This window comes from Neophocaena asiaeorientalis, unplaced genomic scaffold (assembly GCF_003031525.2).
Source record: "Neophocaena asiaeorientalis asiaeorientalis breed wild unplaced genomic scaffold, Neophocaena_asiaeorientalis_V1.1 scaffold307, whole genome shotgun sequence".
Taxonomy (NCBI): domain Eukaryota; kingdom Metazoa; phylum Chordata; class Mammalia; order Artiodactyla; family Phocoenidae; genus Neophocaena; species Neophocaena asiaeorientalis.
In genome coordinates this window covers 1,108,626-1,123,859 of record NW_020171817.1, presented here as the reverse complement: position 1 = coordinate 1,123,859, position 15,234 = coordinate 1,108,626, and the positions used below count along the sequence as shown (strand labels likewise).

The 15,234-nt window shown below is 46.6% G+C and overlaps 1 protein-coding gene across 1 annotated transcript in view; it reads left to right on the top strand.

Annotated features, from left to right (window-relative positions):
- Nucleotides 1-15,234, top strand: part of LY86 (lymphocyte antigen 86) — a 54,294-nt gene that overhangs the window by 20,397 nt on the left and 18,663 nt on the right. The window contains exons 2-3 of the mRNA XM_024738822.1: nt 7,879-7,965; nt 9,221-9,349. Coding sequence (XP_024594590.1) covers nt 7,879-7,965; nt 9,221-9,349 — 216 coding nt within the window. The remainder of the gene's footprint in view (nt 1-7,878; nt 7,966-9,220; nt 9,350-15,234) is intronic.

Here is a 15,234-nt window from a genome sequence, read left to right as displayed (position 1 = left end):
GCTGTTCCGCTGTGACGGTGTTCATGCATTTTGGTCGTGTTTGATATCAGGAACCATGTTTAAGCATTTTCAAACACTCACTCTACATGTTCAAGCTGAAGAAACAAAAAGCCAGATTGTATACCCAACTTTGGCCAGGTGAGTCAATTCCCAATGAAATGCTGACCAAGGAGACTGGAATGGGGCAGAGCTACTATTATTTGAAATATAATAGCCCATCGGGGAGCTTTGCCGTGCTATCCTATAGTAATAAGATTTGACAGGTGGAGGAAAAAGGAGAGATCAGGAAATAACAGAACAACTAGCTAGAATACATTTACCACCTTGTAAGTCATTTCTTTCTCTTCAGTGGCAGGGAAGGAGGATGAGGGAACGGGGGAAGAAACACACCACAACGCATCAAGGACAGAAAAGAGGATATTAATTTTCTGTTGCCATGGTAATGGATTTCCAGCAATGGCTTCTCACCGAAGATTTCCCCCCCATCCATATTTTTTAGGGATCCACAATGACCCTTGAATGTTATCCTAGGAATCACACAAGAAAATTAAACCCCCGCCATGAAAATACTGCCATGTAAGAAAGGAAACTTTCAGATCCATGCACAACCAGGCCTGTACTGTAAAAAGTACAAGCTTGCAGAGCTGGTAATCACCCAACCTAAAAGAAGAAGTCAAAAGCAACGTCTGTTTGTTTAGTTTTATTTGCAAAAGAATTCTGAAAGATAGTAGAGGTACATCTGCTAATATTTGGCCTGGGACTAGATTTTCAACCACACTCAGAAACTCCATCCTAAGTGCCAAGGCAAATACCCTGGTTATTATGATGATAATATGTACTAACACCTTTCCAAAGAGCCTTCCAAGTGTGGGGGAAATCAATCACTGGCTTCAAAACTCAGGCTTCCCAAGTGATCGCTGGCACCCATCACAGATGGACGTGAAAGCCCAGCTTCCCTCCTGGTGTCATCAAACTGCCCAACCTTCTCTCCTTTTCATCTATTTGTCCAACCAGCTGAGACTTGTGGGCGTGTCCAGTACTAGATGCTGGTTATGTAAGGATGGATAAATAAGACAGAATTCCTAACCTCCACAGCTTATACCCTAGTGTCATCTACCTATGCGAGATACAAACCAGCAAGAGTTCCTGCACTTCATGATGATAAAGATATGATGAAGATGTACAGAGCGAGCCATGCATGAGAGACCTTAGGAAGGACAGATCAGGAAACTCCAGGGCATCCTGGGGAGGAGAGTGGTTGAGCTGGATTGTGAAGATACAAAAGGCAGGAGAGAGACAAACAAGGTTTTCCTATATGAGATCCAGCCCTCTCTCACTTACTGGAAATTGTCCAAATTTTCATGCTGCAGATAGAGGTAAACAGTTTCAAAAGGTAGAGAATAAAGCGAGAGCCATTTATCCTGCAACTCTGAGTTAGCACCTGCGCTGGAGATACATGAGGTCAGACGCAATGAGAAGGGGAGAGTAATCAAAAATATAAGAGGATATAACAGAATGATATATAAGAGAAAACTCCCACCCTCTTGGGCCTGACCTTGGTTGAGGAGGCAGGACAGTATCATATAAGATAGTGTGTATGTAGTATGAATACTAGGTAGTCTACACTAAGTAACTGGCATAGATCTAAGTTCGTAGGGGCAGAGAGAAAGAAGCTGGGGGAACAAGGCAACATTTCCCAGAGAGGCCAGGATTTGGACAGAAAGGAGAGAACTGATCGCAGGCAATGAAAGCACAGGTCAGATCCTGTCACGCCCTTCCTCTAGAACCATCGATGGCTCCCCAGGCACAATTTCTGGCTCACTCTCTATGCTTCCCTGGGACGAGGACAGCCCTATCTATAATACTTCTAAAAACTAAGTTGGCTTTTTCTCACCCTCAGCCCCTCTTATATGAGCCAGTTTCTTAAGATAAATCTCTCGATAGACAGATATTATATATATTATATTTCTATATATGTACATGATAAATACCCTCTATGTGTTATATCTGTGTCTATGTCTAGCTAGCTAGCTAGATATCATCTCTATATATCCTATTGCTTCTGCTTCTCTGAAAAACTGTAATATATCGGGTTTTATTAAAGAGCAAGAAGCTATCCAGTGCTATTTTATTAACCAACAGAAGCAGACCAGCTTTGCTCACATTCTGTTTGCCCACGTTTTTCTTCTCTCCATAAACCATTAGAGTCGATTTCACCAGTGCATCCGAGCCATGTGCTGACAGTAAGCCCCTCCCCTGTCTCTGTTGTCCTTCTCTACCCTCCCCAAGCCATGCCTCTATTGGAAACGTGCTATAAAACATGCCGTGGAATATCGAACTCCCCTGGAGCAGCCTGTTTTCTGCCAACAGCACATGGAGGAAGCGATATCAGCTCCTAAAGTCATGGGTTAAGGGATGGGTGGGTTAAGGGATGTTAGAAGAAAGTCACTGCTCTGGATCTCAGGATGTAGCCCACCTAAGTGCTGGAGGGGAGCACAGAGAAAGAGGGAAGGAGTGGGAGGGAGAAAGAGAGAAAGAAGGAGAAAGAGAGAGAGGCTACCTTCACGCAGCAGGAAGGTCGTGGACAGCCTTGGATGGACTTGGATGTGAATGTGGGGAAGGCTAGTGGAGGGGAGGCTGGAGGGGTGTCAGCTCTTTTTCAGGGTGACACTGCTGTCGGAATTCCACCCTCCCCCCCACGGGAGCAGGAAAGCCAATGCTTCACCCACTTTGCAACAACATTTAAAACCTAAGCAACAGAATTCCACACATGTGCACACGCGTGAACAAGTGTGAGTAAAACTAGTAAAATCTGAAAGAGCCCTGTGGGTTGTGCCAACATTGGTCTCTTTGTTTTGATACTGTACTATGCGTAAGATGTCACCGTGGCGGGGAAGCTGGGTGAAGGGTACCTGAAACTTCTATCTTTTTGCAACTTCCTGTGAGAATATAATGATTTCAAAATACAAAAATTTTGTAAAAGCCTCAAGCAGAGGTATGAAATCGGAAAATGAGACTAGCAGCATGAGAGACGGCCCCCCGTCCTCTGTCCTTCAAACCATGAAACCAGCAGCACAGAGGATGGACACAGGGCACAGAGCAACAACCACGGACTCGAGGACCTAGGGATGCGTGGCTCGCCCGAGACACACCGGCTCCTGGCCCCACCAGGCCCTCGGCCCCGCCATCCTCGGGGAGGAACTGCACTTCCAGAGGCTGAGTTTTGTCGTCTTCTCCCTGATTCCAGTTGAGAGCCCAACGCTGGCCAGAAACACCCCAGGCCAGCTCATCCTCTCCTGGACAACTGCCCAGGGCCAGCCCTGCCAGGGAGAGCACAGGCAAGGAACAGAACTCAAGGCCCAAGAATGGCTCTGAAGCTGAGATGTGTAAAGAACTTGCACATGCTAAAGCTTACCCGTTTATCTAAGTCTATGCTACTCCACGAAGGAGCGTGAAACAGTTCCAGCATGCATTTGACTGCCCTTAGCAGGAATGCAGATGCCGCTGGCTGCTTCCCCAGCCTCTCTCCCCACCCACCGAGGGATCTCCTGTCAGCCGTTTGGAGGAGTCTGCCTTCCAGGCACACCTGCCCCTGGTGTGTGCGGACAGCAGGGCAGGTTGCGGCACATCGGCCTCGCCCACTGTAACTGCGGGCCTCTCTTAGGCAGAAGTCACACATGAGGACAGAACAGACAGAAAGGGGGTATAGCTTAGAGGCAAAGGAAAAAATATTTTCCATGAACAGGTCATATATTTTCCTATGAAGCTTTGCCTCTTTCCTCAGTCCATTCACTGCTATACAGTGAAGTGTCTGGAAGAAACTTTTTTTTTTTTTAATTAATTTTATTTATTTATTTTTGGCTGCGTTGGGTCTTCCTTGCTGCGTGTGTGCTTTCTCTAGTTGTGGCGAGTGGGGGCTACTCTTTGTTGCGGTGCATGGGCTTCTCATTGCGGTGGCTTCTCTCGTTGTGGAGCACGGGCTCTAGACGCACGGGCTCCGTAGTCGTCGTTCACAGGCTCCAGAGCACAGGCTCAGTAGTTGTGGCACACGGGCTTCGTTGCTCTGCGGCATGTGGGAACCTCCCGGACCAGGGCTCGAACCCGCGTCCCCCGCATCGGCAGGCGGACTCCCAACCACTGCGCCACCAGGGACGCCCTGGAAGAAACATTTGTCTCTGCCCTCGAGGCCCAGGAATGCCAGCTCTCATTAACTTTCCCATTTTATTCTTTCAGAGGATCCACATTCGGATAATCCAATGTATATGTGGTCAAACTTACCTGAGGCAAGTGTCCAAGGAAAAATCCCCCCACCCTTGCCCCCAGTCAATTCTTATACTGTATAAGGAGAACTCCTCTAAAAATGCAACCCACTGTCTTGAATTTTGGTAGGTGATTCTGAGGCATTTGTCTGGCAATTGAGAACAATTCTTTAAAGCAATCGCTCTCCACCAGGCGAGTTTGTCCCCCAGGGGATATTTGGCAATGTCTGTAACCTATTTGGGCTGGAATTGGGGCTGGGATGTTACTGGTTTCTAGTGGGTAGAGGTGTTGCTGCACAGGACAGCCAGCCTCCAGAAAAGATTTCTGACCCAAAATGTCAATAGTGACAAGGTTGAGAAATCTGGCTTTAAAGTTCTGCACAAGTTGATTACAGATAACCTCTATTATTCATTCAACAAACCACTACTTGGAACCTAGTATAATCTTAAGATATTATGCTGGGCCCTGAAGCAGGGGAGCCTGCCTTGAAGCATCTAGTAGAGGTTTACAGGAAAATATAATGTAGTGTAAAGCAGCGGTCCCCAGTGTTTTTGGCACCAGGGACTGGTTTCGTGGAAGACGGTTTTTCCACAGACAGGGGGTGGGGGGTTTGGGGGAGTAGGGGTGGTGCACGCGGTAATGGGAGCCATGGGGAGCACCAGATGAAGCTTCGCTTACTTGCCCGCCGCTCACCTCGTGCCGTGTGGCCCCGGTTCTTAACAGACCTCGGACGCTATCGGTCCAGAGCCCATGGGTTGGGGACCCCTGGTATAGAGCATGCCAAGCGCCAGGGTGAAAATACAAGTCAAAAGAGGAAAGGCTATAAGTGTGTGAGGCTGGGATTGGGGGGATGGGAGGAATGGATGTCATTTTCCCCAAGACAACTGCAAAGTGCATACTCCCTCCCAAATATAAAATCCACTCTTAAATATAAAATTTGCTCTCAAGTATAAAATTGAAATAACTGCTAGAAAAGAGCACCAAAGCCCTAAGCACTTTTTAAGCAATCTATCTTTCTGTTTTTATACTCACATCCTCGGAGAGAAGCAATCCGCTGCTTCCTTTTTAACTTTGTTTCTTATTAAGATTATTTTCCTAACAAGAATATTTTTCCAGTGCCAGGGAGATGTTTTATTTCCTTCTCCTGCCCTTAGTTTATTCTCTCCATCTATACATTTAAAGTTTTGAGAAGCACAGTGTAATTGTTTACCTGCTAACTAGCTAAGCGACACGCGTTAGCCTCTTTTACCTTCCGCAGATCGCCACTTAAATTTGCTCACAATTTTGAGGATGCATGTTCCCAAACGTCTGTTAGCTTGGCCTCTTTCTCGATACCGAGGGCCAAATGTGTAGCAGAAACAATTGTCTCCTTACCCCCTGGTCCCATTTTCCAAGACGAAAGAAACCCTGGGATGACACGAAGATGCCGGTGAAGAAGTAAACTAAGCATAAGAGGAAATGGCTTTTATCCCTCCAGAAAACTAGTGACCAGATCATAGGGGGGTTCATCAAACGAAAGTGCACCTAGATTAGATTCGCAAGGCTGAATAGCCTAGTGATCATTTCCACGGCAGATATCACAGACAGTTATATGTCCTCCAGGTCAGCGATGTGGATGATTAAACGGTCTGGAACGCTCCCATCGACAATGTGAGCTCATATTTAAGCTGAAATTGAAGCCAGTTATGAAACAGAACCGCTAGATGCCATATGTCTGCATGCAAATGCCATATGTCTGCATGCAAATGTTCCAGGCAATCTTACTAATCAGAAACTTAACATACGTCTTCAAGGCTCTACTTTGTGAGTGCCTCTGTTCAGTACTGGGGGGCAACTTCTTATTTATTCGTTTTTAAGTCTGGGTTTGAACCTTGACTCTGCCACTTGCTAGTTCTTGAACCTAGGTAAGTCAGCACCACCTCTCTGAGTCTTTATTTCCCCACCTGTGAAGTAAGGACAGTCACGCCTACCTCTCTCTAATGTCGTTCATTCTATCAGTCTAGGTCCGGTCAGGAACTCAGGGACCCTGTCAGTCATCTCCACGGAGAAACTTTAATACAGAGTGTTGGTTAAGCAGTTGTTAGAGAACCAGAAAAGCAGAAGGAAGCAGTGAGGAAGCAACTGCCCCCAGAGGGCTATGAGCAGAGGACAGAGGTTAGGGTTGTTAGAACCCGGAAGCTTGAAAGAAGGGCCTGAGGTGCTGAGACGCTGCCAGCTGGGGAAGGGGCGATGGCCTCCGAGGTACCATCATCACAGGAGCTTGGAGCCAGTAGAGCTGAGCCTCAGCTGATTCCAAGAAGGTGCAAGGCAAAATAAATAAAGTGTAGTATAAAGTAAAAAAAAAAAGAGAGAGAGAGAGAGAGGGACACTGGAACCAACAGCCACTGCCAGGGTGACAGGCCATCACCGGGCGACACGCTCAAGCATCAGCAAGTGGGTAAGAAGGAGCAAGTCCTTCTCCCGCTCAGCCCCAGTCTGACCTCTGGCACATCTCTGGCAGGTGGCAAAGGAGAAACGTGGTTGAAGAGCGCCCCCAGCTTCACACAGCAGAGCCCTGAAGGGTGGACTTGAAGCTGAGGTAGCTTCATACGTGGCCCATTCATCCACTCACGTGTGCATTTATGGAGTGCTTACTATGTGTCCGACTGCAAGGCTCTGTGCTAGGCACTGGGGAGTCTGAAGAATTAAGTCGATAGCTCATAAAGTGCACAGTTCAGTGACCCACATAACATAGACTCTCAGTTAAAATCAGTTGTCCTCTCTGGGGCCCAGTGGGAAACATGAAGGAAAAGGACATGGAAAGCAAAACAATACAAACAAAACAAACACTGGCTCTTGCCTCTAAGAGCTCTGTGTTTAGGTTAATTATTGTGGGACAAGTCAAAGAGCAAAGTACAAAGTAATACGTGCTTGTATACTTTAAAAAGTATTTCGAAAAAAAAAAAAAATTGGGGCTTCCGTGGTGGCGCAGTGGTTGAGAGTCCGCCTGCCGATGCAGGGGACGCGGGTTCGTGCCCCGGTCCGGGAGAATCCCACGTGCCGCGGAGCGGCTGGGCCCGTGAGCCATGGCCGCTGAGCCTGCGCGTCCGGAGCCTGTGCTCCGCAACGGGAGAAGCCACAACAGTGAGAGGCCCGCGTACCGCAAAAAAAAAAAAGAAGTATTTCGGATACAGGAAGGAAGGAAGGGAGGAAGGAAGGACAGGTATTGAGGACATGGGGAGGGGGAAGGGGAAGCTGGGACGAAGTGAGAGCGTGGCATGGACGTATCTATACTACCAAACGTAAAATAGATAGCTAGCGGGAAGCAGCCGCATAGCACAGCGAGATCAGCTCGGTGCTCTGTGACCACCTAGAGGGGTGGAATAGGGAGGGTGGGAGAGAGGGAGACGCAAGAGGGAGGGGATATGGGGACATATGTATACGTATAGCTGATTCTCTGTTATACAGCAGAAACTAACACACCATTGTAAGGCAATTATCCTCCAATAAAGATGTTAAAATAAATAAATAATAATAATTTAAAAAAGAAGAAGAATTGCTGTACATTTTGAATGCGAGCTTGCAGCATTCAGTGCAGTGAGTGCCCTCACACCTAATCTGTTGTTTTCTTCTTGGCAGACGCGTTACAAGATTTTGGCTTGTCTGTTGACCAGTGTCTCAAACAACTAAAACCAAATACCCACATCAGATTTGGAATCATTCTGAGTAAGTAAAAATTATTGACATAACATAAAACATTACACAACCTCTTCGCGGCCCAGACGCCCAGGTGCCCGTGTTTACTGTGGCGGCTGTGGCGACACCACTGCTCCCATCACTCTCTGGAATGAACTCTAGTGCCATTTTCGTTTTCATTTCTCTCTCTGGGTAATATCCAGATAGAGCAGAACTCTCACTTCATGCTGTGCTTTTGTACCAAAAAGACCCTAGGCACTCATTTGGGTATTACAAGCCCCTGCAATCAGTATATGAAACAAAATAAAGAAAATATTTTGAGCCTAAATATTGGTGTCTGCTTGAGAGACCTTTTTTGCTTAGTTATCTCAGCCCCAAACAAGCCACAACCAGCAGCATGGTTTATCTTTGCATTATTTCATTCCCCAAATAGCTCTTGTAAGTTCTTAAACCTTGACACAGGCAAAGACATGGAATATCTTCTCCCTGCACCCCAATCCATGAGCCAGAATGCTTTCTGATTGTTTATTTTTACGTGGTCGTGTCATTACCGTTGGTCATTACATTGCTATAGCTGCTAGTGTATCTCCTTTCTAACACAGATTCATCAAAACCAGGGCAGAAGGAGTTAATAAACTGAGCATGTGGGATCACTCCAGAGAAACGGAGGGAACATTCCGGAGGCCAAGAACTCTCATGCATCTTCATATTTCCAGACCCTGCACAGCCTCTGGGCTCTATACCAGCAGCTCCATGGATGCTTTAGGGAGAGACAGAGAGGAAAGAGGAATAGAAGGAGGAGTGAGTGAAACATAAAAGGGAGGGATGGAGAAAAGGGCAGAAAGTCGGGAGCCAGCTCTGCAGAGCAGCCGGAAGCTTCCTGTGTGACAACGGGACAATGTCTGCCTGCCATCAGCGGTGAGGGTAGGCAGGCTGGACCACAGCCCACGGCTCTCAGGGGAGGCACCTGGGACTACGTAGCTGAGAAGCTGTGGAAGCCAGGCCCCCGGCCGCCACATTCAGGGGCCATGGCATCAGGCCAGGGGAGCAGGTCAGCTACCTGCTCCAAGCAGATGAAGTTCGTGAAAGGGCCGCATTTCATCCCCAGGGCTGTCCCCGTAGCGTTGCCCCCCTGCTGTTTTACCAAAAAAGAAAACTGTTCCCCATACAGCGCAGATTTCTGGAAAAGAAAGGTCCTTTGGCTCACGCTTTTATGAATCTTGAACACCGTGATGCACAGCAAAACCCACACTAACAGGAAAGCTGGTCTTCCCTTTCCCTTCAGGGGAGGATATCAAGGAGCTGTTTCTGGACATCGCTCTCTTCAGTAAAGGCCTGTCCATTCTGAACTTCTCCTACCCCATCTGTGAAGTGGATCTACCCAAGTTTTCTTTCTGCGGAAGAAGGAAAGGAGGTAGGTGTCTGGCTGGCTGATGCCCAGAGGGAGGTGGACAGGAGCTCACGGTGGAGGTCAGGACACCCAGGCCGGCGTCTGGGTCTCCCCCCTCACCTGTGGACGAGCTTAACCTCACGTATCATCACGTGTTGTATAAAAACGACCACACGGCCCATCCCACAGGGCCTGCCTTACGGGGGAGTGTGAACAGCAGATGAAATGTGCCTATCGGGTGTTTACAGAGAGAAACTTGTCACTGTCAGTGGTGGCACCTTGTGAAAAATGACTAGCGACAGAAAGAACAAGTAGCTTCCCCAAATCCACTGAGATTCAGTGTTTCCAGGCTTCTCGTCAGCGATCCCTTTAGTGGCAGGGTCTCCTCGATATACGCTGGCGGGATAAAATGAAGCTTTCCAAATGTCACTGTTGAACTGTGGTCATTCCCTTTGAGCCAATGGCCAATAGGGACATTAGGTATCTTGATTCAAAATATATTGAACAGAAGCGTGAAACCCGCTGTATTTTCTCCTCTTTCTCCAATTCACCAACCCCCAACCCTCTGCTAGCCGTACCCCACTCTGGCCTGTCCCCCGCCACGTCCTCCTTTGTCCTCACCACCGTCTTCACTGAGGCCCTGAGATGCCTCTGTGTATTTAACTAAAACTTGGGTCTGACCTGTGACTGACCTTCCCCGGAAGCTGCTCTCGTCCCCCTTCCTGGGGCCTCCTTCCCGTCCCCGTCGGCCAAGGGGAAGCAGCCCACAAACACCTGCATCTCTATTTCCACATTCACGCAAACTAGAGAGAACACAGCCAGTTATGCTTTCTGAACAAACAATCGAGAAGAATTGGGGTCCCCTTCGCATCCTAAGGGACGCAGACAAGGGAGGTTTGTGCAAGAAGATGGGGGAATTTAGGGCACGCAGGCTGGAAGGAGCAGGCTGGACTTGGCTGTGATGTGGAGGCGGCAAGCCTCAGCTCAGCCCTCCCTCGCGACCCTCCTCTCTGCTCCCCGAAGTGCGGGACTCATAACTCAATTCTAGCACCTGCCATGTTGGCCTCCAATCGCTCACTCTCATTTGTCATCCCCCATAGACTTCCTGTGGATGGGGTGCTACCGTCTCCATCTTCTTATTCCCAGGATATTGAATGCACTGATACATAGGGAGTGCTAAGGACAGCACATATACAGAGGGAAATAGCTAATGCAATATTAAGCACTGGTACCACACACTGTTCTAAGAGCTTTTCATCCAGTGAGTCATTTACTTCCTACCCCACCCTCAAGAGTTAGTATTATTAATACTCTACAGATGCAGAAAACAAGGCACAGAGTTTTAGGACCTTGTGCCGTCACAGAGCTGGTGAGGGACCCATGGCTTCAACCTGGACAGGCTGGCTCCAGAGCCATAATCTTGGCTTCTAAGGAATGAATGAGCAAAAGAACAAACAATGAAATGTATGAATGTGCCTTTTGACCAGGAGTTTATTTAAAATTTTTTATTTAAGAACTCTTTCTGGCCAGTGATCTGACTTTGTTTCGAATCAGGACATTTTAAAATTCTTAACTAACCTACCAAAGAATGGTTAGTCAGTTTTCCTTTTTCAACTTACTGGAAATATTTCTGATTAATCGGGTGCATTGATGTATTTCCCCAGCACGGTGAACTCTTCATGAGTTGGCCCCTATTTAACTTTTTCTACCTGCCCTCGGCCATGCCTGTACCAAACTCCTCACCCTACAGTCAGTCTCCTTCCCATTTCCTTCCTTCCTTCCTTCTTTCAGCACTAAGTCCCTACTCCATGCCAAGCACTTTGGGGAGCCTGCAGATGAACCAAAAATAGTTTCTGCCTTCAAAGACATTCATGACAGTCTGAAGGGATTGGAGAGTCACAAGACAACTCTTCCAAGTTGCATTCAAGAGGTATAAAATGCCAAGGAAACTGGATGGGTAGAGGTCATTCCCAATGGATTCAACCTGTTGGAACAGGGCAATCTGGGAAATTTAATACAGAATTACTTTCCTGATTGCCTTAGGTTCTTTGAAAACCAGTTAGAGGCTATATATAATATAGCATAAAATGCTGATGGTCTGCAAGCATTCCTGATTTTACAGAACGTTTTGGAGGACCTCAAAGCATCTTGAACTGATAACTAAATAATAACCCCCCTGAGAAAGACTGACGTCTTCATAAGCTGATACCTCTAGCCAGCGTCTACTGTCCTATCTCCTGTCTTTGGCTTATCTTTCCAGTGTTCTTCCCAAATAAGTATCCTTGAACCCAAATGTATGATATGCATTCTTCCAAGCATACTGGCATAGTGGTATGCTTGGAAGTACCGCCAGCTTAGTAAGAAAGGACACATACTGGGCTGTCCTTCACTCCTCCTTCCTTCTACTCCCTGGATAAAGTCTCCCCATCTCCCTCCTGGATGACAGAAATGGCTTCTAATTGGTTTCCCTCCCTCCCTACTGCCACCAGCATGGTTTTCTCAAATACCGATCTGATCACGTCTCCCCTCTTCCCAAAAGACTCCAAGAGTCCCCATCTCTACAGAACAAAGTCTAAGCTCTTTAGTGACCAAAGTTCATCACACATTTGACTCTAGCCTGTTTCTAGACACATGCTGTCCCACGAGGACGCACCCTTAGCGCCAGCTTTATCGTAAGTCATTTGCCACTGTCCGACCACACCCTGTGTTTTCACTCACATGACGTTGCTCTGATGGTCCCCTTGGCTTCGAATATCTGTTCTCCCTTTGTCTTCTGCCCAGACCTCACTCAAGGATCACCTCCTCTGGGAAACATTCCTCCAGCCCCCAACCTGGTGAAATGCTCCCTCTGGATCCTCCTGGAGAATCACATTCTTACTTATCTCAGTTGAAGTTATACTATATAGTGTGTGTGCGTGTGAGTCTTCCTTGAAGGAAGACACTTCAAACTGTGATCTCCCTGAAGGAAGGGGGAATCTTTCTTGCTCCTTTCTATCTCTGCAGACCTGACAAAGAGAGCCTGGCACTGAATAAAGATACAATAAATAATTGAGTTTGCCTATGATGGATGAAATGCAAGTTTACCAGCCCACTTCAGAAGTGACCATCTGACGATGTTTACGCATACCACAGGCAAAAAGCATGTCAAACCCTAGTAAATATCTTGGTCCTCCAAGTTTAAGAAAACTGAACCAGTTTTTCCTCCGTGAATGGTTTTAATAAGTTTAATAAAACAAGAGATATTATTCCCCAAAACTGAGGTAGTCCAACTCAGTTCAGCAGCTTGAAAGGCTGGTGTTTATCTTATCTGAACACTGGGCAGCCCTGCGGCCATTTATTGGCTTTCTTGCTGTGGGGTTAATAATTGCACCAGGGAGTTGAGAAGCCAAACTTGTGGAATCGCCAGGAAGTTTGATCAGAAAAGCGATACACAAATGCGGCATAAACAAATGCTTAGGTAAATTACATAAGCCAAGAAAGAGTAAAATCTTACATTCAGAGGCTTCTTGGGTTATTAAATTTTTTTAACCCACCCACAAGCCTACTGCAGGAACGATTCTATTGAAAAGAAGTGATTCGAAAAGGGGACAAAACGGCACCGATGAGCAGCGAGGTCACTTCCAGCTCAAACACCAGTGGTGGCTGGTGATGTGTTAAGGAGAAAGCTGAGTGCCTCCGGGGTTGCAGGTCCTTCTCAGCAGAGCGGTGACAAGACTTGTTGTCCCCACCACAGGCCACACAGTACGTACGGTATCAGCCGCAGTTGAGGGATGTTTCCACGGCATTACGATGCATTCCTCTGCACCCAGCCGGCTGTTCCCCAAGCCAGATAACACTGCAGAATGGGTCAGGCTTAATAAGACCGTATGAATAAAACGCCGTTGCCTTTTCTTCTGCATCTTCCTCAGCTAGCTCTAAGGCAAAAGCACATGGGATTCGAAGAGCCAAGGATGCTCTTTTGACATTCCCATCTAGGGTGTGATGGATAATTTGGGGGCAACAGCCTATAGGTCCAATTATAGGGAATGGGCTGAATTCAGCCAATTTTTCAGCCAAACAAAGGTACAATCTGCTGTGCTTTTAAATGATGCTGTAGGAGATTATGAAGGTACATAAAAAGATACTCATAAAAATATTGTTAAGTGACAAAGAAGCTGCCATAAAAGAGTACCCACTATTGGATTTTGTTTTTATTAAAATGTATGTAAGTGTATACACCAAAAAACTCTGAAACAGTATACACTTAGGTGTTAATCATGATTACCTCTAAATGGTGGCACTGCAGAACTTTATTTTCATCTTTTTGGAAATCTCTTTCGTTAGTATAATAAATTTACAAGGTTTTGCTCTTTGAAATATTAGTTGATCTTTGTAGGAAAGACTAGAGAGGATGAATTCTCTCCCCTCCGGATAGTAAATAAGAGTTTTCAAAAAAGAATCATAATCTACTTAACACTCAATGATATTTGGAGTTACACAGAATCTGAATCAAAGTGTTGGATCATCCCGTATCCATTCTGTACTCTTTCCCTGTGTTCCCACAGCCCCCTTTACTGGCTGTGGGTTCATTTAGCAGGAACCAAACTTGGCCCCTGTTTTACTTCCTACTCTACTTCCTGCTCCTTTCTCTCCTCCTGGCATCAGGTCATATAGATCCATTTGCTTTGCTTGGTCTTGATGCTTTCAAACTGGCTCCATCAATGCTTACGACTGAATTGGGATTAAATTGAATGTCCCTAGAGACCACACCTAATTACTATCCCTGAGGAGGGAAGCTGCAGTAAACTTCTTTTTTTGTTTTTTAACATCTTTATTGGAGTATAATTGCCTTACAATGGTGTGTTAGTTTATAACAAAGTGAATCAGTTATACATATACATATGTCCCCATATCTCTTCCCTCTTGCGTCTCCCTCCCTCCTACCCTCCCTATCCCACCCCTCTAGGTGGTCGCAAAGCACGGAGCTGATCTCCCTGTGCTATGCGGCTGCTTCCCACTAGCTAGCTATTTCACGTTTGGTAGTGTATATATGGCCACGCCACTCTCTCGCTTTGTCCCAGCTTACCCTTGCCCCTCCCCATATCCTCAAGTCCATTCTCTAGTAGGTCTGTGTCTCATGTTATAAGACTAATGGCGGTAGAATCTCCATGTGGTTAGGTAGTGTGTCCCTGCGTGTATGCACGTGTGCATGTGTGTGCCCACGTACGCACAGGATATATAAGATCATACACTAGGAGACCTTCAGGGTAAGGGCTCTTCTTTGACACTTGACGGCTGTGATTGACATGGAGGAAGCATGATGAGAGGACTTGACATCGTACATGTGTCAGAATCCCAGAGAAGAGAGCAATCCCGTGAGAACTGCTGACGCACGGTGCACCCATCCCTGTACCTGTGCAACAACCGCTTTCCAGAAGGAGCAAAAATCTATTATGAGATACACGCAACAGATATTGACGTACCTCACTTCGTGCAATGTATAGGCTACGGGCAAACATTAGTTGTGGACTTAATTTTAAATGCATCGGGAAAGCTTGGAATTAAAATAAACACGATAGTGACACGTTTTGCAAGCTGCTGAGTCAAGAAATAATTGCTCCCTAGTTTATCTTTTGTGTAAAATCCAAGCTTACCTACGTTCAGTGTTTGTCCAAAGTGGGGAATACGTCATAATTAGATGAATTTCAATATACGGAAGAGAAGATCCCCTGAGAACAGTTTTTCAGGTCTGACATGACATTGCCCGCAAGGCAGATACTATTCCTGACGGCAGCTAAGGGATGCTGCTGCAAGTCTCACTGATTTCACACCTATGAATAGATGAAGGTGAAATCTTAGTGGGCGCTCATGCCAGCCACCTGTCTTCTCTGCCTCTTGAAAAACCTGGGCATTTCTTGTCTGTCCTGGTT